At 45.5% G+C, this 27,900-nt stretch overlaps 3 protein-coding genes across 3 annotated transcripts in view; 1 reads left to right on the forward strand and 2 right to left on the reverse strand.

Annotated features, from left to right (window-relative positions):
• The window catches only part of chka (choline kinase alpha), a 130,224-nt gene that overhangs the window by 25,313 nt on the left and 77,011 nt on the right, over positions 1 to 27,900 (forward strand). The window lies entirely within an intron of this gene.
• On the reverse strand, positions 112 to 4,594 carry gins3 (GINS complex subunit 3). Its single transcript, XM_084017416.1, has 3 exons — positions 4,319 to 4,594; positions 3,014 to 3,247; positions 112 to 1,502 (listed from the first exon to the last, which is right to left on the reverse strand). Exons 1-3 carry the CDS (start codon positions 4,487 to 4,489, stop codon positions 1,272 to 1,274), a joined length of 636 nt encoding a protein of 211 aa, XP_083873542.1. The 5' UTR covers positions 4,490 to 4,594; the 3' UTR covers positions 112 to 1,271.
• Positions 6,441 to 27,205, reverse strand: znrf1 (zinc and ring finger 1). Its single transcript, XM_084017415.1, has 5 exons — positions 26,105 to 27,205; positions 15,414 to 15,509; positions 8,863 to 8,968; positions 8,629 to 8,720; positions 6,441 to 8,075 (listed from the first exon to the last, which is right to left on the reverse strand). The coding sequence occupies exons 1-4, from the start codon at positions 26,496 to 26,498 to the stop codon at positions 8,663 to 8,665; spliced, it is 654 nt and encodes a 217-aa protein (XP_083873541.1). The 5' UTR covers positions 26,499 to 27,205; the 3' UTR covers positions 6,441 to 8,075; positions 8,629 to 8,662.

Here is a 27,900-nt window from a genome sequence, read left to right on the forward strand (position 1 = left end):
CAGTGGTTATATCAGAAATGTCACTGTAGCAGACAGAGATGCTCACAACTCGCTGCTTAAAACCAACTTTAAAACTAAGACATTAAACCAATCCCAATATTAACCGGGCCTAATTCTTTATTTATTATTTTACAAAGACAAACTCAAGCCATAATAAAGTCTGCAACGCAATAATTACATGAACAGGAATCCACACACACACACAATCAATCACACTCACTCACTCACTCACCAGCAGCCTGATTGCCATGGTAACAGTCAGCTCACGCTACCCAGCTGCCTGGTTGCTACGGTAACAGTCGGCCTATGATAACGAGGAGTGTGGAAGTTAACAGTTTAAGACTTTATACATTATTCAGAATGGGATCATCTCTTTAACTCGTCACAGATTCTGCTCTCGGCTGGTTGGTTAAGACTTCAAATCTGCCTCTTTGATCAGCTCAGCTGCATGTACAGTTGCGTTCTGGGTAACGAGATGAAAGGGTAAAGAACATCAAGTCTGCTATTTAACTGCATTTTAACTCTGAAAAGAAAATTATTTCACTTCACACTAACCATCACCAGAACTCAGCCTATTTTAGAGGCTTTTATCTAAAGAGCTCTGACCCCCCTAACACACTTTACATGCCTGAAGGAAAAACCAAGACAGTAAACAGCTGCCAGACCTCGAACACACCACCAGTTCCAGAAAACTCTCTTTTAATTATTTAAGACAGTTAATGTTCTTTGATCCCAGTTCGACCCACTAGAACCTAGAAAACTTCGGGCAGGTTCCAGGACAAAGAGCTGCTAGGACCAAAACCATCGAAGCTCTGGAGCTGCCAGATTATTTTTTAGTATATATAAATGAAGATATTAATATTATTATTACTGTTTGACCAGATACCAGGAGAAGCAACAAAGACAGAAGGCGACAATAAATATTAGTCGCATCTCAACCCATCTCTACCCAGAAAGCATCTCTTTATATCTGCAGTTCTGTTTGTCGGATTGTTTAATGGCAAAGGTTGATTTGTTATGATTAAATCTCTGCAATGATAGAAGAGATGTGTAATTCTGTCACCAGGAATCTTTACTTGACATGTGTTAAAACAATCAACATTCAACAGCATCCAATGATTCATATTCACAAATCAACAAATGTCCATCAATAAATTGATCTGAGGTTTCAGCTCTAGTGATCAAACCATCTGACTCCATGACTCAGAGAACGTGACCTGATGAACCCGTCATGGTCGCGGGTCAAGGCTGCACGGTGGGTGAGTCTGCCGTCACGGCGGCACGTCGGCCATCTTCCTCTTGCGGTAGTTGAGGACGAGGCTGGAGGCGGTGAGCCGTGAGGCCCCGCCCCTCTCCCAGCTCTGGAAGCCGTTCAGGCCGCGCTGCCCCGATGAGAACAGAGTCTTCTCCAGACAGTCCAGACGCTCTACCAGCGCCGACGTGTCCTCGTTGTAGGCGTTCTGGGACGAGTCCATGTTGCGTCGGAACCGGCCCATAAAGGTCTGGAAGGGGGACAAGGATCAGTTAGAGAGACCACCAAGGCAGAACATCCTCCCTCATGCACCTTCACTGGCTCCCGGTCAAGTCCCGCATCTCATACAAAACCCTCACTTACAGAACCCTCCACACCCTCACCCCATCAGGACCTGTCAGACCTCCTTCAGCCCTATACCACGCCCCACAATATTCGGTCCTCTGGCCTGGGTCTGCTCTGCACCCCCCTCACCAGACACCAGACCTTTGGGGACAGAGCATTCAGTGTGCCCCCCCAGCACGTTTTTATCTGTCTCATTGTGGTGTTAAGTTTCCTTGGGTTCCTTGAAAGGCACGATATAAAGTTAAGTTGTTCTTTTTATTATTATTATTATTATTGATAAGTGTAAATCCTTGGAGTCTAACAACATCTGTTTTTAAAGTCACATAAGTCACGGTGATATGAGGACGTGACATAGGAAAGGTCATTCTGTGGTTTTCCTTTAAGCTCAGGGCTATTACACAAAAGCAGAATCCAGATATCCAGGATAAATGTCTAAGCTGGGTTCAACATATCCCAGTGAGACATGTCCGGTTTAACTGGTTGCACAAAAGCCAAACCAGCATGAACAGCTGCGACTAAGTCAAGCCAGGTGCAACTAATCCTTCCTCAACTAGACCCGAGATCCATCAGTGAAGCACTGATGCAGATCCCAAATTCACCATGACGAGGATGACGCATACGCAACCTTCTCCCAAACTGAGCCAGACCTTCTGATGGAGGTGTATGAGGAGGTCAAGCTCCTCATAAAAAGAAGTACTGTGTCTTAATGAACCAGACGATGTTATTTTGTTACTGTAGCACTTTAATCTGGAGCTCAAATACCATATGAAACAACTTTGACAGGTACTGTGGCTGGGGAGGAACATACAAGGTGAACTCACACTTTACACCGGCGGCCCCAGTGGTGAACCAATACATTACACCCAGAATCACAAGGCCTTTTTACACAGACGATTCCACCGTAATTGCGGAAAGGCGAGTCAAAATGCATAAAGCCAACGGTGTCTGCGTTTAGAAAGCATCCCGGGATGGCGGAGAGATGTCACGAGCCTGGACGTGAGCAGCACTGCCTGTGTGACGCGTTAAATGAGCGTCGGAAATCCGATTAGCTCGAGGCATGCAAACAACAATGAAGTTGCTGTGCATCGAGCTCAGCTCTCACTAATTTGGTTCTTGGCATAGTTAAAACATGTTTTCTGATCTGATTGCGTCCCCTAGTTGTAATGTATTAAATAACACCGGCTGTGTTTGTTTTGAATCTGCACCTGTCTGTTGAAGCTCCGTCATATTTATTACTAAGATTATTATTAAATTAGAGAACTCTGAAGACAGACAGAAAACATTGTAATCTTTCCTCAGTGTGTTGATACATGTTATAATAATGGTATGACTGTTATAATAATGTTATAATTAAATGATTAAACTGCCCAAAGTAACCATATTATGAATAAATGTTCGTGCTGGATGTTTGTTCACCTGCAGCAGCGTCTGAGCGATCTCTGGGTTCTCTGGACTTTCGAAGTGCAGCATCTGGGACCCCAGACCATAGTAGTAGGGCCCCATCTTGTGCAGATCCACCACATTGGGGTCTGCGTTGAACACGGTCCGCCAGCCCTCCCGGTACACCTTGGGGAGCTCCACTGACAGCACCCTCCTCTTCTTCTCGTACAGACCTTTTGACAGCCACAGAGGAAGCTCCATCTTCGTCCCCTGGTGGAGAGGAAAATATGATCTTAATATCATAATCAAAGTTGATTCTGATGACATGAATAAAATCCCACTAAGCTGTGAGCCTGGAACTAAAGCAGCATCGATCATTTCATTATCCATGTCGTTACGAGAAAATATGAACATTTCATGTCATCATAATCATGATAATGCAAATATATTTTTAGTGAACAAAAATAATCATCTTAAATAAGCTGCTCATAAATCATATCGTCTCCCTGCACGAATAAAGATGAATACATGTAAAACAGGCTCTCGTTTTCACGTCTATACCATGACAGCGAACTAGTCAGTTTTAAAGTGACTGCTGACCATAATTACAATTGTTCTGATCGTAGTGAATCAATTTGTTTTCATCACGATCGATGACAAAGTCTGATATCGTCTCTTCCCTACTTCTGTTTCCTCTCACTACATCTAAAATACATAGAAATAAGAGACTAATTAAATAAAATACAATATAAGTAAGTAATTAGTTGTGTGTTTGTTTTTTGTATTTTTCTGTACAAACTTGCGTGTATCGTGCATGTAACGTGCATCATTATGTAAAATATGTGACCTGCATCTCCCTGGGAAAATGTAAATGTCAAACATTATTTCTGTGCAATACTTATGTGAACAATATTCTATGATACTACTACCTCAATATTATTACTACTACTTCCTCAACAGCAAATAGTATAGTGTGTTATGTACATACATTACAGAAACTGGTTGTCATTATTTTTTATACTTTGTATGTCATCACTTTATAGTTACGTGTAGAGGACCTGTCTATAGGCACTTAATCTATTTATGAGCACATATTTTTTCTTTAACTGTAGCTGTACAATTTCCTGAGGGATTAACAAACTATTCGGATACAGTCAATTATAATAGGCTACAGTTTAAATTTTGGTAATACACATGCCGAATTGAAAAAAGGGTCTTGTTTACCTTTTTATCCATTTAAATAAATGTCCTACCACACATGAATAAGTACCTTTACAGCCTTGTAAGAGTAAAGAGCCGGATTAATGGAATAGGTTCGGCGTACATCCAGAGATAACACACCTCTAGTATGTCCTGCGAGTCGCTCGACTTCTCCAGGAATCCCAGCCGGGGGAAGGTGATCTCCGTCCGGATGGGAAGCCTCTCGTGAGACAGCAGAATGTCGTCCAGAGACAGGAAGTTCTCCTCCATCCCGACCCCGGGCTGGACCGGCAGGTAGGATAGCGTCTCCATGTTGTCCCCGAAGGAGCCGAAATTCCCTTTATACCATAATACTGAGCGTAATGTCGGCCAACGGGTCTCTACTGTTGTGTTGACAGCGCTTCCTTCCTCCTCGCGTTTTTGGCGCCAGCGTCTGTCAACCAATCAGAATGCTACTGTATGATCCAGACCACAGCAATCGATTCAGCCTGACTCGAACTGAGTAGAAAGTACTGTTGTCCTGCTTTTATATTTTAATGGCTACGTTTTGTTGTTGTTGTTTTTTTTACAAAGCTTAAAGCAGTTTGGGGATTTGAATAGAATATGTTGTGGGAAAAATAATACCCTGACGATATCATCGTTCCCATCAGTGAAATCAATTACTCTGCCTGTCAGGTGCAATCACGATTTTAGCCGTAAGAGGTCAGAAATTTACCGTTTACATATGCGAAGGCCCCTTGTGCCCTGTTCTTAGGATGTTATCATGTAGCTTTGTGGTTGTAATAATAACGATATAATAAAAATACTTACTGACTTACTTGGCATGTCTTGCTTTGCAATGGGTGGGGTGGGAGGGAACGGCAAACACCATTGTCGGTCTTTGCAAAAATGTCTTTGCTGTATGGCTTGAATGACTGCATAATGAAAAAATGAATAAAAATAATAATAATAATAATAAAAATAACTAATAAAATAACAACCATAATAATAATAAAACAATGAAAACCAATAATACAATAACAATAATCAAATAATATAGTTATAAAATAATAACTTTTCTTGAAAGAAGAACGGGAATATCAACCTTGATTATATTTATTTGAGAAAAAGCAGTGAAGCCAGCCTGCTACATGCTAGCCTCTCCTGCTGTCCTGATGTACCAGATGACGAATAGAAATCGACACATACTATAATCCGTTAGGGATCCATCACCTTACAATTCTAGCCAACTGGAAGAATGTGTCAGCCACGATTATTGTATATGTAATTAGTATTTCTCATCCCACAGACTGGACACCAAATTTATCAGACATCTGAGTCAGCGCCCCAAAGAAGCAGGAGCCATTCACATCCTTGGAAAGTAAAGTAGGTCACGGACTAAATGGAGTCAAATTAAATAAAGGCATATTAAATGAAGGTGGTGTATTCTTGTAGCTGAGCGGGTGGGCGGGCCAGCGGTGTGGTCGGCCTGCTGTCGGCAGTGTAGTCGGCCTGCTCCTTATGATGCACCATGATGGTGTCTGAAGTTAACTAGCATTACCACCTTGTGGTTTAAACCTTTGTCAACCAGTCAAGTTGCAGTTTGCATCTGTGTCCTAAATCTCATCTCTTTATCCTACATTGGCTGAAGTCTCAGACTGTAGATCCATCCTAGTATAGAGTTTCCACCAACAGGGTGGTAACCAGGATGTAACGTTATGAGTTAAGTTAGCTAGCAAGAGGAGTTAACGGCCGTGTTGGTGAAGTATGTAGATAAGTAAGCTAGCTATCGAGACTAGCAAATGGCCGTGTTGGTGACGTATGTAGATAAGTTAGTTAGCTATCGAGACGAGCTAACAGCTATGTTTATGACGTATATGGATAAGTTAGCTAGCTTAATGAGACGAGCTAATGGCCGTGTTGGTGACGTATGTAGTTAGTTAGCTATCGAGACGAGCTAACAGCTATGTTTATGACGTATGTAGATAAGTTAGCTAGCTTATTGAGACGAGCTAATGGCCGTGTTGGTGACATCCGTTGCGTAAGTCCAGAGATGACGTTCACTGAGCGGTTTAACACTAAACAAACCTACAACACTCTGACACTCTGTTAAACTGACAAACATCACATGTGGAGTTCTGGGAACAATTCAGACAGATCAAATCTTCCTCTTACTTATACGCATTAGGGATGGGACGATAAATTGATTGCCTTAAAATGTCCGTCATAATAATAATAATCAGAAAGAACAGACTCACACAATGTTGCTATTTTAAATTTATTTATACATTATTTTTTTGTTTAGCTCCACTAAAAAAAAAGAAGATGCGTTTCTTGACTAAATGTGAGGCGACTTGACTCCAGAATGTTTCTCTGCCATTTTAAGAGTTTTTTAAACATTTGATGATGATTATCAGGAGAATGTCGTAACATTGTGGCCATGATAAACACGGCATAGTTTTCATATCATCCCATACCTAACACACGTGTCCCTTCAAGGCCTCTTTCTTTGTCAATTTCCAACGGCATTCTAGGAAATGTAGTAAAACGACTAAATGAAATGGGGATTACTCACAGCCGGTTCACTGACAATCACACTTAATCCCATAATAACTCATGTAGTGATTGAAGGGTTTATCACCGTGTCCCATTAATATACAGGTTTAATATATTCTATATGCTGATCAGAGAATGAAGATGGAGTCTGTCATCTAGCACAATTTATTCCACCATTTGTTTACAGTAGCTTTGTAAATGCAGTTTGTTCATTGGTTCGTAGACTTCAGCTCGGCCGTCTGAACAGTGACCTCGTTGGAATATTAAACAAATATTGTTAAATATGAACAGATGAACAGATAAGCCCCATCCGGTGGACCCGCGGGGGACTACAGAGTTCTGGTTCAGGTCCGAGTGGCTCGCGTCTCCAGGCCAGACCTCCTCCTAGCGTGGACCCCGTTAGAGTCCCACAACCGAACACACATGCACGGTCACATGCATGCGCTCTCACACATTGCTTCTCTGCAGCTGTAAACATCAGCAAAGTAAAGGGAGGACCGCCACGCATAAACATGTTAAATACACACACACACACACACACACACACACACACATACACACACACACACACACACACACACACACACAAACACAGCCCCTCCCATCCTGTACACACTAGACCAGCTGACGTTCCAGTCCCTCCACCAGAGTCTGCCACAAACCAGGTCTAAGAAGCATTTTGGGGACATTTTGATTTGATCAGGATGAGTGGACTTGGTGTTGGCTTTGGCAAGGAAGGGGGGACCTGGGGTTGAGAAGCACACCGGGACCTGGTCTGCTACACAAGGATGTCCTGCTGCAAAATGAGAGGCCAAAGGTCAAAGCGTCCTCCTCTTCCTCCTCGTCGTCTCCCCTCCTCACTCTGCTTCCTCTCCTCTCCCCAGTTAAGGCCACAGGGAGACTGGACACTGATGACTGCCGGGCCTGGATCCAGACCCATGATGGAAGGCTGGCTGCTAGAGGCCTGAAAGGATCAGAGGATGTCAGGGAGGACCACTTCAGGGGGAGGGGGATGAAGCCCTTTCAGGGGCCGTTGGCCTGGAGACATGGGAGGAGGGAGCAGAGAGAGCTCGGGGGGGTTGAGGCCCTTTAATGAACGGCGGGTTGACAGTCACGTTTCTGGGTTCAGGTCACAAGGGATAACGATGTTGGATGATGAGGATAATGAAGACGATGAAGATGGTGATGATGATGGTGAAGATGAGGATGAGAATGATTAAGATGATGAAGATGACGTGGAGGATGGCGGTGGTGATGATGATGATGAAGGACTCTGTTAGGAGAAGTTGGTGTTGGTAGCTTTGATTGTTTCATCAGATTTGGTTGCGTCTCTGTCCAGATATCCAGGGTGGGACCAGAGATCCTGGAGACACGGGGGAAAACACAGAGGGTTTAAAGTTTGAATCCTTCAACACCAACAGTGATGCTTCTTATTTCTTTGAAACTTCATTTTTATTACATTTTCATTCAGAACAAAACCTTTATGGGATAGGTTGATTGATGACTCTAAATTGCCCGTAGGTGTGAATGTGAATGTGAATGGTTGTCTGTCTCTACATGTCGGCCCTGCGATGGACTGGCAACCTGACTGGCAACCTGACTGGCGACCTGTCCTGTCCCCCCCGCGACCCTGAATTCAGGATAAAGCAGTAGATGGACGGATGGATGGACAAAACATTTATGCAATTTGTAAATATTTAAACTGGTGTGAATAACATGAATGATGCGTTTTCACCACGATTACTATCATTAACATGTAGCGCCGTGCTAACAGCTAACTTGGTGTTTGTTGTGTCTTTTGAACATCTTCATGATTCTCCTTCTCATCTTTTCTGGACCTCGTCATGTTTCCACTCCATTTGTGTGTGTGTGCGTGTGAGTGTGTGTGTGAGTGTGTGTGTGGATGGCGGACTCACCTGGAACAGTACTGGTAGTGGACCTGGTGGTCCGTCAGTCAGAAGGGTGTTCGGGACAGGACCGGTTGATCTCGAACCACGAGTCTATACAGCTACGGACACACACACACAACATCTGAACTGGACTGTAGACTAGTGTGTGTGTGTGTGTGTGTGTGTGTGTGTGTGTGTGTGTGTGTGTGTGGGTGTGTGTGTGTGTGTGTGTGGGTGTGTGTGTGTGTGTGTGTGTGTCACCTTTTGTGGTAGATGCAGAGGCACGGCAGTCTGGCTATGGTGTCTCCTTGCTGCAGTTCCTCTAGACAGATCACACACTCGCCGGCATCCCTCGCCAACACATCATCTGAAGTGGCAGACACATACACACACACACACACACAGAGAGGGAGAGAGAGAGAGAGAGCAGGTTGGTGCATTAAACCAGTAGTAGCTCATAGCGATGAACACAATGACTCAGGAGGAGATAAAAAGCCTCCATCATATTTATTTGTATTTCTACTCATCTACTGACTGTAAAGAAGGAAAGATTTTACACTCAAGGCTGAGAAACTAAATCAAGCAAAATAGAAAATAATGAGCAAAGATAATGACAGTCAATGAATAAATATATAAATAACAGTCACATGAAGTGAAATATCAGACACCACTGACATACACTGATCACCATACAGACTCTATGTCAGAAGTGGGAGTTCATCACCACGACATCAAACACTGTTTTGTGGACTAAACCCTTAAAAAAGGTCATCGCCATCTTGGCTGTTTGAACCAGAGAAGGAACAACTGCAACAATGGTCAATGCCCTGGTAGCGACCTGTCAATCAGCAGGTAGACCCGCCCCTAAAGCATCCCCTGCTTTCTGGTCTGTTGGACTCTAAATGGACCATAAATGACTAAATGAACATCTTGTTGGATTGAAGAAGACTTGAAACTAGAGATTGAGATGATAAATAAAATAATTGTTTACAATGTTTACTGAGAAGTAGGGTCATCTCCTCATAGACTTCTATACAATCAGAGAGGAGGCGTCCCCTGTCGGCCAGCACAGAAGGTGCAGCTTCAAGGCACTTTAGCTATGGCTTCACTTTTCGCCTGGTAGCAGACCCTGACCCCTACAGAAACCGCATGAATATACTGGAACATGATGATGTAAACTATGTTCTGGAAAGAAACATTAGTGTCGTCATGTGACTCGTGTCATCATGTGACTCGCCACCGAGCAGAGCGGCGAGGGCGGCGCCCGGCTGCTGCTACACTTAGAGCGGCGGTGTCTAAGCCACGCTGAGCCAATTAGGAGCCTATCTGGTCTCAGCGCCCCCCCCAACGATCTGCTTGTTGTTGTCTGTGAACTGAACTGTTACTGCTCAGCATTGCTCTCCTCTCAAGGTCAGGATCCGGTTCAACTCAGACCATGATGCTGATGTTGTTGGTATGGAAACATAAAACCACAGGAAACACAGCCACCGAGGTCCAAATGATCTGATATATTATTTCATGCCTCGATAACAATATATATCAGTAGCAGCATGTTTTCTGGTCATTCACAAAACAATGCTCTCATGTGAATTAAACATTTGGGGAAATGAAATTTTCTCATTGAATTAAGAACTTTACTCTAAAATAATCAGAGTATGTGCTTGTTATTATCAATTTAGACAACGTAAATGTGTATCATAATGTTTCAGTTGAAAATTTACTTATTTTTATTATTATATTTTATAAAACTCATACTTATAAAAAAGGTCTTTAATGGGGTACTAACAGCTGAGTACAATATAAGTTCTTATTAATACCATAATAGTTCTCTCACTTTCTGACTTTAACAGATTAAAATAAAACATGATGCTGTTTAACCTGCTGTCAGTTACACAGTTAAATAAATAATGAAGATAATAAAGCTCAGAGACCTAGAGGAGCAGCTTGTCGCTTAAGGCGGGTCCACACCGCACCGACTGCCCGACTCGCGTCGGTAAATGAAGTCGGGCTACTTAATATGGCCGACTCGAATGGCGGATTACGCATTTGAATCGGCTGAAATGAACGCCGACGTGGGCCGATTCGAGCGACCACACCAAGGAGACTCATGTCACGGACACCGACTCTCTCAAAGACGCCGATTTTCGGTCCGGTGTGGACCCGCCTTTAGAGGAGAATAGTGCTGGCCCACCTTAAAGTTCAGCCCACCTTAAGTGTTCCTGAGCCAGAGTTGTTGCTAACTTCAGGGCTAACAAGACAGGAAGTTAGCTTGAGTCTCCTCGTGGGTCTGGAGGAGTTGTTGAATTCAAAATTCATGAATGTCTGTCCAACACGACTATCTCTGGAGTCATTGCTCTCTCACTATATTAGAACTATATTTTAATAATATATAAAACTATAATATAACTATATTATTATTATTATATATTAAAATATATTATCATCATATTATACGTATATAAAACTATATCATAACAATAATATAATTATATATGAAAACTATATCATAACAGGCTGCACGGTGGTGTAGTTGGCACTGTCTCCTCACAGTGAGAGGGTCCCGGGTCCGATTCCCGGGTCGGGTTCGGGTTCCTTCTGTGTGGAGTTTGCCATGTTCTCCCCGTGTAAGCGTGGGTTCTCTTCGGGTTCTCCGGCTTCTTCCCACAGTCCAAAGACATGCAGGATGGGGATAGGTTAATTGATGACTCTAAATTGATCGTAGGTGTGAATGTGAGCATGAATGGTTGTCTATCTCTACATGGTGGCCCTGTGATAGACTGGCGTCCTGTCCAGGTTGTACCCTGCCTTCGCCCCAATGTCAGCTGGGATCGGCTCCAGCCCCCCCACGACCCTGAATACAGGATAAGCGGTAGACAATGCATAGATGGAACTAAATCATAATAATTATCATGAAAGCTATAACATAACTGTATGTTATCGTGAAAAGGGTTTATTTTTATAAAACTGTATTTGCCAAATGATCATTAACAACAGGATGAAGTGAGAGAATATAAGTAGAACAGGGATGAAGAGACGGACAGACGGACAGACAGACAGACGGACGAACAGACAGACAGACAGACGGACGGACGGACGGACAGACAGACAGATGTGGGCCAGATAAGGAGAGGGGTTAGACTGTGAGATAGAATCAGAAACAGAAGACATATGCTCTGACTGCAAATCAGCTTAGTTCCTCAACAAACTCCCATAACCCCCTCCCCCCCCCTCCTCCCTGTCTCTCTCCCCTCCCTGTCTTTCCTCCTCCTCTCCTCCCTCCCTGTCTCTCCTCTTGTGACCCCATCCTTTATTCTATTGTTCACAGCCGTCTGTCCCGTCTCTCCGGATTACAGCAACACTCTGCCGTAACAAAGCAGCAGGAAACTCTCTCAGATTAATCAGCTGATTGAGTGCATTAAAGTCCACTTCTGACCCCCCAATCAAGAGAAGAGGGTCCTTTAAAAACCCTCATCAGGAGTCTCAACCTTAGTAGCTCATATAAGTCCAGAGACCAGACCAGACTATGTGGACAAACCAGAGACTGTCTGTGGTCCCCCAGAGGTCTACGATAGTAGCTCACATTAGTCCAGAGACCAGACCAGACTATGTGGACAAACCAGAGACTGTCTTGAATTACAAGGTCCCTGCAGTATTAATGTCTAAATGACCTTATTTGGAGTGTTGGTGGAGCAGCTACAATGTAAGCATAGCCTAACACCCATCAACCAGACTCCATTCAGAAAACAAGCTTTTTAAAAGAAGTTAGCTTGTCGTCTTGCAGACTGACCTAACAGCATGACTTCAAACTTTTTACTGATCACCATCATTATGGAGTTATTTCAGCATCCTTTTCTTCTGGTTATTGATATTAAAGCTAAATAGCTAAATAGTTTATTCTGGGTTCCTGAAGCTGTGGTAAACCAGCCCACATGTGTCTTGCTAGATCCAGTGAATCCAGCTTGGTGAAATCCACCGTGCACCTCTGGATGATGTCATGAACCCAGACAGGACGCCGTTTGGTTTCACAACATGTACAAATGTCCAATACAAGCAGATGAAAATATGAAATCATAAAAATATGACTCCATGAATCTGGATCAGTAATGTGGCTCTTTGCTGGGTCTCTCAATCATCGCCCCCCCCCCCCCCCCTCCCCCCTCGTTTGTCTTGACTTTCAGCCACTTTGCCAAAAGTCATTTGGCGTCCAACAGCTTCACATCAGTGGGAGTAGTCTCTCTTTGCTTCTCTGAATCTCAGCGCCTCTTTCTTCTTGTAGTGATCTGAGTGTTCACATCTTCCACCTTTCTTTCACTCTCAAACACACACCTGGGCCTTCTGGTCTTTCTGGGCCTCCATAGCACCTGTCTCACCCGTATGTGTACGCTGCCCCGTCTAACTCGGCTATATTTAGTTGGAGGCACTAAAATATCGTACAAAGTGGCAGCTTAGAAGGGTCCCAGAGGTTGGCTGTGCTGCTCTAAGCCTGAAACACAGAGGACATCTGGGTTCTGGGTTTTACATTCAGTACTTTAACATTCATCCAATTCCATTTAAAATTCAATCAAAGTGTCTGCTTATTCATGGGACACTGTCAGGAGTCTTTCAGCGTCTCCCTCCTCATTAAATGTGAGGTGAAATCCCTTAAAGGTGCAGTGTGTAGGATTTGGCGTCATCTAGTGGTAAGTTTAGAGCATGTGACCAACTGAAACTTCTCCCATGTGACAAGCGTGTAGAGAACGATGGCGTCCAATGCCAACCGAAGAGAACTGGCTCCACCACCGCCATGTAGATAGAACAGAAACACACCAATCCTCATTTAAATAAAATATAAAACATACTTAATAATATTGTATTACATTTCTTTCTAAAGATCCCCTGAATGCTCAACACTGGACCTTTAAGGATGCTGATTCCGTTATGGAGTAAAAAAAACTGAAATCACTATCGGCCGATATTCACGTAAAATCATATTCATAATGTTATATCACCAACTGAGACATAGTGAACTTGATGTAAACTGCTGCTAAAAACTGAATATCAACACATAAGACTTCATGTAAAAATGATCCATTCTGAATATTAGTAAACAGTACTGTCCTTTAATAGCTTCCTGCATCGATGGAACAGTAAAGTGCGACGAGCTGCTCAGAGACAGTTAGTCGCCTCAGCTGAAGGACAATAGACCGCTGAGCATGCTGGGAAATAAGATCAGCTGCAGCTCGGCCCAGTTTGTGTGAGGCCCGAATATGGAGATGACAGAGGACGGAGGACAGAGGACAAAGGATGGAGGACGGAGGACAGAATATGGAGCGACAGACGGAGGACAGACAGTTATATGCTGGAAATCAAGAGAGACAGGACAGACAGAGGAATGATGCGTCTTTCTCCTCTCCTCCTCCGTTATCGGGCATCAGGTCCTCCATCACTCTGGATCCCATCTTCCTCCAGACAGGTTCCCTCTCGTCGCTCCGTCTCTGTCACTCAGCTCCCCCCCCCCCCCCCCCCCCCCCCAGTCGACGTCCCCCCCTAGATCTACGTGATTCAGTCCGCAAGGTTCTCATCCTGAGGAAACTTCTACAAGGTGACCTTCAGACCTGACGTACGCGTGCACAGTCAATCAACGTGGTGCTAGGGGCAACACGGCTGCTGGCAATCACTTGTCTCCATGACAACCAGGAGGGGCTGTAATTAGAGCCCCTCCTGATTCCTGAGGAAGAATATTCATATTGAGAAACACCTTTCTTCTCAGGGGAAACTCCTTTAGTTGATTCTAAAGTGGACTTGCAGAAAAAAAGAAGATAAAGTCCTGACAGAAGAAAAGTGCTTTTTCTTACAGGCATTTCCTTCTGTGGATTTACAGACTTTATCATCCGTACTCTGACACACTCTTCTTTTAATCCTTTAAAACTGTAGATTTATAGTTTATGTGACGGACGTGTTCACGACTCAAATGCAGCATTACAACCTATAAAGTCGCTAATGACTTTTATCGAAGTTCAGCAAAGATCTAATTCATCAGATAACAGTTCAGGTCCAGAACACAGAGCCGAGGCTCTTGAGGCTTCCAGACGACCCAGAATCCTCGGCTGCATGAGCTGAACTGGAAAACACATTTTAGTGAAACTGTATCGATTCTCAAAAACACTGTATCAATTATTATCTCTACCATGGCTCCGCCCCCTCTGGAGAGAGAGGGTGAAGCGATTATTAAGGAGGCGGCGAGATCACAGCGAGGTCAAGGCGAGGGATGCACACTTCCTGCAGATAGGACTGGAGCTCTCAGTGGAGCTGGAACATCAGGTGGTGGGGCATAACCTTGGTTTGATGAGCTCACAACCTTCTCTAGCGCTGATTGATTGGAGGATGGTTGTCATGGTGGTTGTACTGTTACCAGCTGATTTAAGAATGCTTTATATCTTATCCGTGACCTCACTGCCTCCTCAGAACTCACCTCACCCTCTCTCTCCCTGAGGGAGGAATGGGGCTCCAGAGTGGGTGGAGCCTGAACCCACCTGACCCATCTAGAAACATGGAGCCTCGTTAACCTGCTCTCTGGGTTTTATATCTATACGACCAGTGAGGTTAATAATATGTTTTTGACCCTTAATTTAGCTCTCAAATTGCATCAAATATATATGTGTGTGTATATATATATATATATATATATATATATATATATATATATATATATATAATATATAATCAGGTATATATAGACAAAGTCAGCTATGGAACACCTGGTGAAACCAGGGCAGTGATGAGTTCATCCCGTCCCTGTGGACCAGATCTAGAGAGACGAAGGCGTTCCTTACCGTTGTAGGAGAGGCGGGGCTTGCTGAGACACATGATGAAGTGGACTTCCATTTCATTGGACGCCACAGACTTGGAGCAGACAGGACACTTGAATCCTTGAGAGAACAGCAGAGAACAAATGAGTGAAAAAACTGTATACCTCTGAAATAAATATCAGCTGATCCTCATCTCTACTTTCTACTTACTGTTCTTTCATAAAAACAAGGTGAAGATGTGTTTTTAGATTAAAGTGATGGTACAGTGAGAGATAAAGTCTGGGAGATGATGAATCAGTGTTGTTGTTTCCCTTCAGGTCACCTTGAACCTGTCTAACCACCATGATAAACTGGGTGTGGATGCTGTCATATGAAACCCTCCAACTAAGTCGTGTGAGATGTTGCAAAGCAAAGCTCTTCCACGCCACCTTGTTGTACATTTCTTCACTGTGACTATTGACAGCTCCACCCCAACATGGCCCTAAAACATCAAAACCACATGTGATCTGGCCCACTATAAATACTGGTGTCTGTATTGATTAAATATTTTTTCACGTTATTCTTAAGGATTAAGGATTCTCGATTTGATCCAACCAAATGTGAAGAAGATCTGAAGGTAATATAAATCACCATCAACTAGACGATCTCAACGATCATCAACTAGAACGGAATGAAAACTAAGCTGACACTGTTTTTCACAAACGCTGCCGTTGTCTCTAAGCAGACGATTGCTGAGTCTCCATTCGTGTCTAACTGTGAAGCGAAGCGTTTATTTAGTCCTCAAGTCGACTGAGCAACGATTGTCAATGTACTCAACTGTGTCGTCACTAGCGGCCCCTACTGGCCAGCTCGGTGCAGTAAGAGTAGAGTCAGCAGGTGGTCCATAAAACACACAATTAAAGGTGTTTTACAAAAACACACACACACACACATACACACACACACTGATGCTGATTCTGATGCTGGATTGAAGAAGATTTGAAACTAGAGATCGAGAACATAAACTCGTGTTTACAATGTTTACTGAGATAATGCCAAATTTATATGTGTGTTAAATCATGTGGCGGAAGGGCTGTCAAATGATTAAACCTTTTTATCAGATAATGACGATTAATACCCATTTGTAAATATATATGAAAAATTCCCATCAGATGAAGGCAACAACACCACTTATGTTTAGGAAATAAGCTGGTTCACGTTAACTTGACTAATGACTCACGTTTACTTTTAGCTTTACATGGGACCATAACAGCGGTCTCCTGAGTGAAAGTTGTTTGTTTGACCCGTCCACCTCCCTCTCTCTCTCTCTCTGTTTATATGCTGGGCAGCCGGGCAAGCGACACTATCTGAGGCCTCGGCAGTGAGACGGGTTGGTTCACCCTCACACGGCTCCTGACCCACTTCTCCCTCGGCCGCTATTTTCAGATCCTCCATCGGGACGAGCAGAGAGAGAGAGAGAGGGAGAGAGAGAGAGAGAGAGAGAGAGAGAGAGAGAGAGAGAGAGAGAGAGAGAGAGAGAGAGAGAGAGAGAGGAGAGAGCGAGAGAGAGAGAGGGGGGGAGAAAGAGGAAAATTTGTGAGAAAGAGGAGCAGAAGGGAGGTGGGAGAGTTCAGGCATTTGAGGAGAAATGAAGGCGTATGATACATGAACTCTAGCTGTGCAGTCGGACAGGTGTGTGTGTGTGTGTGTCTGTGTGTGTGTGCATTTCGACTCAGCCAAGCACCACAAATCCTTGAGGACATTTCATATTCAAGGAGCTTGTGAGGTCAGATAGGGACAAAAATAAATCAAAGGGCTGGATCATAAATTAATTATAGTGGTGCGAGTGCAGTGTGTGTGAGCGTGTGAGATAGTGTGTGTGTGCGTGTGTGTGAGCGAGTGAGATAGTGTGTGTGTGTGTGTGTGTGTTTGAGCAACATCTGCAGATCTGATATAAAGTCACAACCGTCACATATCTTTCAGATATGTTTCTTGACCGTCGCCTTCTGATGACATCACTCACCTGAACACGGCCCTCTAACTCTGAGACTATGAGACTGTGAGACTAGGAGACTAGAAGACAGTGAGATAGCAGACTAGGAGACTATAAGACTCGGAGACTCAGAGAAACAATTGAATCCAGTGAAACAAGTGACACCATTTAACTAGTGAAACCATTGAACCCATTGAATCCCGTGAAACTAGGTGTGGTGGTTCGGCTCTATGCTAACTTATTATTATTAATAACATGACAATAGAGTTTTGTCCTCATATAATCATTTCAGCCCAGTCACCAGGAAATTCACCAAACACTACAAAAGACCAAAGTTGCAGACTTGATGAAAATTAAATGTATTTCTCTACAGAACCAACATGTCGACAAGGAGATTCTTACGTATGGTTGGAGGGTGTGGTAATTTCAGTCAATGTTTTGGTATTGCAAGGTATTGTTTTGCAAAAAGTGTGAGGTTGATAACGTGCTTATAGTTGTGCTAATTTGAGCTAGTGTTTTGCTCCTTGTGTCAACAGTTTTGCTGTGAAATACTTTTGATTTTAGTGTGTAAGCAGTTGAAAAAAACTTGAAATGGTCCATGGAGACCCTGGCTGCACACACACACACACACACACACACACACACAGAGAGAGAGAAAGAGAGAGAGAGAGACCCCGATGAAGATCCCCGATACCCGCTGATGAAGACTCGAGGACAGACAGAAACACTCAGCAGGATGTGGAGCTACATTTATGATTAAATCGACTTTTGACCCAAAGAGACGGCGCCCTGTTTAGGAAGGTTTTGATGGTTTCGTGAAAACATGTTGGCACATTAGAAAACCCCTCCAGGACTCTAAAATCCCTCTGTTAGGACTCTAGCATCCCTCTTTCAAGGACTCTAGAATCCCTCTGTCGGGACTCGAGCTTCCCTCTCTCAAGGACTCTAGAATCCCTCTGTCGGGACTCTAGCACCCCTCTCTCAAGACTCCTGAATCCCTCTGTCAGGGAATGCCTCTGTCAAGACTCCTGAATCTCTCTGTCAGGACTCCTGAATCCCTCTGTCGGGACTCTAGAATCCCTCTGTCGGGACTTGAGCATCCCTCTCTCAGGGACTCTAGCATCCCTCTCTCAAGGACTCTGGAATCCCTCTGTCAGGACTCTAGAACTCCTCTGTCAAGACTCCTGAATCCCTCTGTCAGGGAATGCCTCTGTCAAGACTCCTGAATCTCTCTGTCAGGACTCCTGAATCTCTCTGTCAGGACTCGAGCATCCCTCTCTCAAGGACTCTGGAATCCCTCTGTCAGGACTCTAGAATTCCTCTGTCAAGACTCCTGAATCCCTCTGTCAGGGAATGTCCTGTCAAGACTCCTGAATCTCTGTCAGGACTCTAGAATCCCTCTGTCCTCCTCACTTTACAAGACCTGGTAAATGGCTCCAGAGATTGGCTCCAGAGATCAGACCAGATCCTCGGGGCCTCACGGCTGCACAAACAACTCTACCAGATCAAATCAACAGCACTGTAAAACCATGTTCATGGCGCTCATCAAATATCTGCAGAAGAATAATTACAGAGCAGGTGAAGGTTATTGTTTCTCTTTATTAATGGGAGACATGTCCATATCTGCAGAGGACAGACAGGATGCAGGAACAGACAGGCTCCAGACAGACAGATAGACTCCAGAGAAGGGAAACAGGAGGTAAAATAAGGACGACATCAGTCTGGGGGCAGATGGAGACATGAATCACACAGCTTTATGGTTCAGAAGTGAGGAAGAGGAGGAGGGGGGAGACAAAGAGGGGACGGGAGAGCAGAGAATAGAGAAAGGTGAGACAGAAAGTCAAAGGGGAATCGATGAAAATGAGAGAGCACCCAAGGGAGCTGTGGAGCGGATGAAACAGCCAGACTTCCAAGACTAAATAAAAGGAGGAAGGCCGAGTCGTGGAAGTAGAGGAGAGACCAACGGGTGAAGAGAGGTGGAGGAGGAGAGACCAACAGTGAGGAGAGGGGGAGGAGGGTAGAGAACAACGAGTAAGGAGAAGAGGAGGAGAGACCAACGGGTAAGGAGAGGAGGAGGAGGAGAAACCAACGGGTGAGGAGAGGAGGAGGAGTTTCTATCATCTCTTTGTCTTCATTATCTACGATATATTGCATATTTATATATATATATGTGATTGCTTCTTGCAGTAGTTTTGTCCCGATCCAGCGTCTGCGTCCTTCAGAGGACAACTCCGTGGTCTACGTCGACCCCGACCTCTGAAGACCACGAAGGCCAAACTGAGCGGCCTCTGAAATGAGACGTTCTGGTCTACAGAGGGTCTCCTGTTTGCGTCACCTTTGCCATTCCCATCGCCTAGCAACCAGCTGCAGCTGAGCATCAGGAGCAAAGAAGGGTGAACTAAAGTTATCTGATTAAAATTGAGCCAGAGATCTGAGATTCTTTATATGTTATACTCTGATTGAGGAGACGCTTCATGATAGATTTCAGGCTGAGAGAGTGTAATCTGCTGCTGATCCTCATAGACGCCACGTTGGTTAAAATCCAATCATCACCAGCGTGCAATGAAGCCTGGGAAACGTTGGAAGGATCCATCAGCTGGATCCAGACCATCTGAATCAGGGGAATAAACGGCCACATTTCTTTCTGTGCTGCATGTGAAGGCGTCTTTGAGACTGGACAACCTTGTGTCAGCCGCCGTAATGCATTCAGCCTTCAGATGAAACCTCCGAAAGGTTGCCGAATGGGGAAACATTAGAGAGGACGCCGATGATCAGTGATGGGACGCATCCGCCCGGCTGACCTGGTCCTCTGATGGTCTTTGCTTTGTCATCGCTTACTCAGCCCGGGACCACCGACGCTAACCAAACAACCTCACTGACGCTTTTCTGAAGTTGAGGCACTCTGAGCGGCCGCACTACGGAAAGAAGACGCCGTTTGCAGCTGCACATGGCAGCGTGCGCTCTCCACTCGCTGGGAACAGAAACACGATGTTGGTGCTCTGAGCCATAGCTTTGTTGACTCATTATTTGTGTTTGTGGTTTTGATGCTGTTGCACCGTTGGAAGGTTGCTCACTCCATCACCTCCATTTTGTTTCTGCCACCTTTGAGACATAGTAGCCGGAGCTTCATCGATACACACACAGACAGACAGCATGTAAGTGGATGAGACAGCAGGATTCCCTCTCCCATCCACACACAGAGGGGGAGGAGTCACAGACGGACCGGAGGAAGCCCGGCCGTCAGCCGCCAATGCTGTCACGACCATAAACGGCAGCCTGGAAGCTGTTGGCCTGATTACATCACAACTCACAGCAAACACAACTCTCTCTCCAGCAAACTCTCTCTACCTCACCGGACCAGCAGTTTCCATGGGAACGGGTCAGGGGAAGATGTGGAGAGAGAGAGAGAGAGAGAGAGAGAGAGAGACGGAGCCGGAGGAGAGGATGGATGTTGGGGGTGTGGAAAGAGGATCAGAAACACAGCCGTTGTCTTGGAGGACGGAGAAATGCATGCTGGAAAACAGAAGGGACAGGGCCACAGCTTGGAGACGGCTGTCTGAACAAAACCACAATCCCCGGGGATCCAATCAGGATCTCGGATCCCTGAAGGGGATCACATCCTCGCTGTTCCTCCAGAGACACAGAGGCCTGAAAAACAACAACAGCTTCATTCACTTTTCTTATTATGAAAAAAAGTACCCATGTATGGGTCGCAAAAATACATTTTGGGTCTTTTCTGATCCTTTGGGGGTCTGCTCAATCAGGGACACGGATTGATTTGTGTATTTTACATAATATGGGCCCTTTAATAAATGACTAAAATGAGTATTTAATCATTATTTGTGTTAATACATTTTCCATCACTCAATTAATCCATTGAATTTAATTCATTAATCATATCTGCCACAGAAAGCATGTGGATGATGAATGATCTGATGCAGCAGGTGTAGTACGTCCTGTTTCTGAGGGTATTCTGAGAAACACAGGAAATCCCTCACTTCAGTCGAGAAGACCAAACGAGGACGAGTCGTCTGGGAAAGATCTGACATTGCACAAGGGTTTTCTCTCACTATGACTGGAAGACATGCAACAGTAGTCCAGCATGTCTATGTGTCCCATTGCCGCTCGCCACCCAAGTCAGAGGTTTATCTGCCATGACGCCGTGTAGGCGTTGTCCGTGGCAACCCACCGACTGCGAGCCCATCAAAATGACGCTGACTGATTCAACCTTTGAAATGCTGCCTGGTTGTCGGGGATCGTTTCAAATAAGGACTGACCATGTCCGTTGTTTCTGACTCCGCCCCCTTTCTTCCTCACATCACCTTTATTTCTGCATTTGTGTTCGTGTGCGTCGGTGAAAGTAGGAATGACGAGGTTGAGACTGCATTTCTGTGTGTGTGTGTGTGTGTGTGTGTGTGTGTGTGTGTGTGTGTGTGTGTGTGTGTGCGTGCGCAGGGCTCTTGCACGCCTTCATGAGCTGCACTGATGCAGCAGCGATGGGCAGCTACATGGTTGTCACAGCAACTAAAACCAATCTGAGCCTCGCTAGCAGTCGCTCCTTCATGCTCGTCACATTCTGCCTGTGTGTGTGTGTGTGTGTGTGTGTGTGTGTGTGTGCGTGTGTATGTGTGTGTGTCCTCATATGCACTGTGCTGAGTTAATTGGAGGAGGGAGGAGGGGGAGATGGGTGAGTGTGAATGTGGGAAAGAGATAAATGACGGAGCTGACCTATATTCTGGAATACAACCAGCACAGATGTTCCCGATCACTGCAACGGCGTGAAATCCAGCCACAACACAGCCCGCTGCTCACTCGCTCGCTTGCTCGCTCCCACTGTGTGACCTCGCGTGCCCTGCATACGTGGAGCGACAGCGGCATGTTTGTGTTTCTGTGTGCTGCTGCGGTGTACGGGGGGGTCTGTTCTGATTCCAGCCTCCAGTCCGTGTTGTACACAGTAATCTGGTAGGAAGCCTCTCTTCATCCACCCAGAAGTGATGAGGCTGCTGGGTAATTACTTCTCACCTCAGAGGGTGAGTTCGCTCTCAGGAACACAGCATTACCTGCACCCTCTGACCTGAGAAGTCAGGCAGCTTACATATATTTTATATAGAAGGAGATTTTATTCATCATCAATCACTCCAGAGCTCACACCGTTGAATCTGTGCACGATGCAGACGAAAATCTCCTCAAGGTCAGTTCAAACCAAACATGGAGCGAATATTTTGCGCGGTGCTATTAAATACAAAGTCAATGGAAAGACGCAAATATGTAAAATTGTGACTCTGTATCTCTAAATCCTCTCAGCATTGAGATCGTCCTCCTGAACACATGGAGCCTAGAACACATGGAGCCTAGAACACATTGAGCCTAGAACACATGGAGCCTAGAACACATGGAGCAAAGAACACATGGAACCTAGAAAACATGGAGCCTAGAACACTGGTAGCAGAGAACACATGGAGCCTAGAACACATGGAGCCTAGAAAACATGGAGCCTAGAAAACATGCAGCCTAGAACACATGGATCAAATAACACATGGAGCCTAGAACACATGGAGCCTATAAAACATGGAGCCTAGAACACATGGAGCCTAGAACACATGGAGCCTAGAAAACATGCAACCTAGAAAACACGCAGCCTAGAACACATGGATCAAATAACACATGGAGCCTAGAACACATGGAGCCTAGAACACAGGTAGCAGAGAACACATGGAGCAAAGAACACATGGAGCCTAGAACACATGGAGCCTAGAACACATTGAGCCTAGAACACATGGAGCCTAGAACACATGGAGCAAAGAACACATGGAGCCTAGAAAACATGGAGCCTAGAACACATGGAGCAAAGAACACATGGAGCCTAGAAAACATGCAGCCTAGAACACATGGATCAAATAACACATGGAGCCTAGAACACATGTAGCAGAGAACACATGGAGCCTAGAACACATGGAGCAAAGAACACATGGAGTCTAGAACACATGGAGCAGAGAACACATGGCGCAAAGAACACATGGAGCAAAGAACACATGGAGCCTAGAACACATGTAGCAGAGAACACATGGAGCCTAGAACACATGGAGCAAAGAACACATGGAGCCTATAAAACATGGAGCCTCGAACACATGGAGCCTATAAAACATGGAGCCTAGAACACATGGAGCAAGGAACACATGGAGCCTAGAAAACATGGAGCCTCGAACACATGGAGCCTAGAAAACATGGAGCCTAGTACACATGGAGCCTAGAAAACATGTAGCCTAGAAAACATGGAGCAAAGAACATGTAGCCTAGAACACATGTAGCAGAGAACACAGTAGAGAACACATGGAGCCCAGAAACCTACTCTTAGTTACAGTTATGGTTCGGAAGGAATTAAGTGACACATTGACCACACATGGAAGCACCAGACAAGATAAGTTATAGGCATTAACCTTTACTCAAATACACATGAAATGTATTGAAAACTGGAAATAAAATAGTTTCCTCTTCAAACAATTAGCACAGAGGAACTCGACAATGGCCACTGTATTTAGCACAGCAATTTCAGCAATAATAATTTTACATTGCTTCCCAATTTAACACACAACAAACAAATCCCATGAATACACAGCTCACTTGGACTACAATAAAGTGTCCTGCTGTTGTGTCCTTTAATGTTTGTGGTCCTTTTAAATTCAGCTTTTCTGTGCTGTCTCAATCCAGACTGTACTGCCAAGTGTCTTCAATCCAGAAGGCAAGGTCATTTAGTAAGTAATTTAGTCAACAAAGGAAAGTAGTCAAGTACACATGAAGTATATCCTTAACAGGCTACATATAAATAATATCAAACACCAACAGCGCACAATGACACAGCAACACTGCACATTTACAGCATAACACAAATAAATGTACAAAAATATCCACCACTCCTTGCTATAACTACAGCTGTAACACTCTTACTTACTTTATATAGTAGCAAAGAAAACACATATTCTCTGTGACAGCGCAGATGGAAAAACACTCCAGCTAATATTGAAATGGACCATAATTGACTAAATGAACATCATGCTGGATTGAAGAAGACTTGAAACTGATTGAGACCATAAACTCATGTTTACTGAGATAATACATAAAGAGAGAAGTAGGCTCATTTTCTCATAGACTTCTATACAATCAGAGAGGAGTCGCTCCCTGGAGGCCAGGTTTATTTTAGGGAAACATCCATACTGCAATATATATTGCAGAAATATATATTAATAGGAATTAATTATACAATGTCAGTTTTGTTCCAGTATCCTGCAGCCCTCCACACAGCTAGTGGAGCGGGAGGAGGTTTTTCTCGTCTTATTATAATTAAAAAGATGAGGTAATGATTATGAGCTGATAGAAACATGAGAGTCGCTGGGCAGCGTCAACATGTTGACGTCCAACTGGCCTTTCTCCTGCTGGGACCCAGTTAGGGGCTCGGTAATGAGGGCCTGGGGACTCAGCTAGGCCTGGGGGGAGGGGGGGTGTAGAGGTGGAGGTGTGTGTGTAAAGGTGGACATGTGTGTGTGTGTGTGTGTGTGTGCGTGTGTGTGTGTGTGTGTACAGGTGAAGGTGTGTATACAGGTGGATGTGTATGTTCAGAGTGTTCTTTTCGCACCAGCATACTGGAGAATTACCACTGTCTGGTCTGAGCCAATCAGCGGTAGAACCAGATTCAGAGTCAGCATCAGAGCCAGATTCAGAGACAGAACCAGAGTCAGAACCAGAACCAGTCGGAGTCAGAGTTAGAGCCAGAACTAAAACCAAAACCAGAGTCAGTCAGAGTCAGAACCAGAGTCAGAGTCAGAACCAGAACCCACCACATCCAAACAGGCCAACGTATAGGTGTTTCTGATGGCGTGTCCAATTTTCGGAGCTCAGATAGAAAAAAAAAGCCAACATCATGCTTTATTGCAAAGAGTCTATAAACAACACAACCTGTGCTGTGACAGCTGTGTGGTCAGCGGCCTCCCCCTCAAAAAAATGTTGGGTGCACCTAAATGAAAAGGTCATTGTGGAGCGAGTGGTAGGCCGATGACCTCCCATTTCTCCTCCCTCCTCCCACCTTCCCCCTCCTTTCTCCCACCATCTCTAATCGCCAGGCTAATTGACTCAGCTAGATTTGGCAGCAGGCGCATTAGTGTCATTTCACACAACAAGCAGTGTCAGAGTCCTGGACTGTTATGCTCACCAGATCCAGGACAGAGTCCTGCAGATCCAGGACAGAGTCCTACAGATCAAGGTTCCCACACAAAGCAAACTGATTTCCCTCAACTAAGATGACTTATTAACAACAGTTTAACCAAAAAGAGGGTATTTGATGATCCTCCTATTTGGTCTGTTTGGATTATTTTTAATTTTGTCATTCTCTCACTCAGACCTTCAGATCTTCAGGTCCAACTTCTCTTCACAGCGATGACAAGTGATTCTTAGAGGTAAACCAGGTGTGAACACAGTTAGATGTCTTACTCAGATGGGTGTCAGTGTGTGTGTGTGTGTGTGTGTGTGTGTGTGTGTGTGTGTGTGTGTGTGTGTGTGTGTGTGTGTGTACTCGAACAGCTATCTTTATGAGGACCACATTTGAGTTTTAGACTTTGAGGACATTTTTGGAAAGCCAGGTCAGACTTTAACAGACCAGGTATAGGGTTTAGGGTTAGGGTCCTCAGGAAGACAGACTGTGTGTGTGTGTGTGCACGCGTATGTTCGTGTGTGCGCGTGCGTACGTCCTTACCGCTGTGCGCGCTGAACCAGCGGGGTGCGATGTGCAGGGGCAAGGTGTCAGCCAGCGACCCTCGGGACCCCAGATAGAGCACCCCGTCCGTGTGGTGCCCCCCGCCCCCGGTGTCCTGGTAGCCGGTACCGCGGGGGGCGGCGGTAGTGCTCCCTGACCCCCCGCCGTCCCGATCCGAGTCCGTCCCTCTGGGGGTGTAGAAGCCGAAGGGCACGGCGGAACCGTGCTCGATGCCCATCCCTGCCACGGAGCTCACGGAGCGACTCCGCAGGCCCATGGTGCCGCTCGGCCGGTAGTGGCCGAAGTGGGCCGACGGTGGCACCGCACTGTCATCCGTGGAGACGCCGGGGAACGCGCCCCGGGGCCGGCCCGCCGTGCTCTGCTTGCCCCCCATCCAGACAGACGGGTGGGGGTTCTGGGTGGGAACAGGAAGGGGGCTCGGCTCGATCCACCAGAGGGTCGAGAGAGCCTTCGCAGGCTGTCGCCCCCCTCCCCGCGCTCCTGCCTGTCTCTCGGCCTGCCTGCCCGCCTGTCTGTCCGTGTGCGTCGGCGGGCTTGTCAGCTGTGACTCTCGGCAACGAGCCGCCTCGCTGCGGAGCGGAGCATGAGCCCGCCCCGGAGCCTGGTGCACGGAACCGGGGCGACGAGCTGGCGGGGCTGAATGACGCCGGAAGCCCGGAATAACACGCGCGACGCAAGGTCCTTTCCCGTCGGGTCCGCTCCCGTCGGGTCCCAGGTGATTAGCACGGCGGCGTCATTGCAGGTGGGCCGCGGCAGCAACACGTCCGTCCCGGCCGGCCCGGGTCTGAGCAGCGGCGCGCCGCCTCATCGGAGCGCGCACATCGTGACAACTGTTGCTGTCTGTCTGCCTGCCGGCACCGCGGCCCGATGACGTCGCCGTCCGCGCTGCGTGTGTCCGGTCCGGTGGTCTCCAACCAGAGGTCGCTTCGTCCCCCTCGGAGATCCGGGTCACCGTGAAGCCGCTCCCCTGCGCTCGGATCGCAGCTCCGCTGCTCTGCGCTCCGCCGCCGCTGCTGCTGCTGCTGCTGCTGCAAGACAATGGAGGCTCAGTGCGCAAGCCCGGTTCATAAACACACTCAGGACAGCAGACAGGCAGCTTTGGGACAGCAGACAGGCAGCTAGTGGGAGAAGGCGCGCACACTGTAATCCTAATCTCGGGGATCCGTAGATGCGTCAATGGAGTCTCCATCACATCTCGAAATAACATTAGTCTTATGCGTTTATATTACCTATAACATATCATAATAACAATTGTGCAAAAACATTTTGCACACACCGTGAACTTATAGGCTACATATCATTATTATTATAACACGTTGTAAAAGTGGCTGCATATTTGTATAGTGTATTCATAATTTATGATGATTTTCCTATTAATGTTCTTGACTGCAGAACTTTGCTTTATTGTTTATTCTTTGTAAGTGTTCCACTGAGCACCAAAGTTAAGTCCTATGTGAAAACGGACTCATTTCTGATAATCTTAAATGTTGTTTATTATATACGTGGTTTGGAAATCTGGCACATTTAAAGGGCAACCCCTCTGTTGATCTTTTAAATTGTTTATTACCCATAATCCCCATTTCCATCCCCCAGGCCTTCAGCCAGTATTATCATTAACAATTTATGCACAGATGTATTTATTCTTTTTTTTTTTAACCATATGCTAAATTATTGGGATTACTGGCACATGTGTTGTTTGGGATTACTTGGTCTAATCCTGTGTGTGTGTGTGTGTGTGTGTGTGTGTGTGTGTGTGTGTGTCTGCATACAAGAGT

Source organism: Eutrigla gurnardus, assembly GCF_963514095.1.
Source record: "Eutrigla gurnardus genome assembly, chromosome: 9".
Classification (NCBI taxonomy): Eukaryota; Metazoa; Chordata; class Actinopteri; order Perciformes; family Triglidae; genus Eutrigla; species Eutrigla gurnardus.

Coding starts and splice junctions, on each gene's coding strand:
- gins3 (XM_084017416.1), bottom strand. CDS start 4,489: ATGGAGACGCTATCCTACCTGCCGGTCCAGCCCGGGGTCGGGATGGAG. Junction 3,248..4,318: donor ACTCGCAGGACATACTAGAG/GTGTGTTATCTC, acceptor CCTCTCCACCAG/GGGACGAAGATGGAGCTTCC. Junction 1,503..3,013: donor TCGCTCAGACGCTGCTGCAG/GTGAACAAACAT, acceptor TCCCCCTTCCAG/ACCTTTATGGGCCGGTTCCG.
- znrf1 (XM_084017415.1), bottom strand. CDS start 26,498: ATGGGGGGCAAGCAGAGCACGGCGGGCCGGCCCCGGGGCGCGTTCCCC. Junction 15,510..26,104: donor CTGGTTCAGCGCGCACAGCG/GTAAGGACGTAC, acceptor TGTTCTCTCAAG/GATTCAAGTGTCCTGTCTGC. Junction 8,721..8,862: donor CTCTGCATCTACCACAAAAG/GTGACACACACA, acceptor GTGTGTCCGTAG/CTGTATAGACTCGTGGTTCG.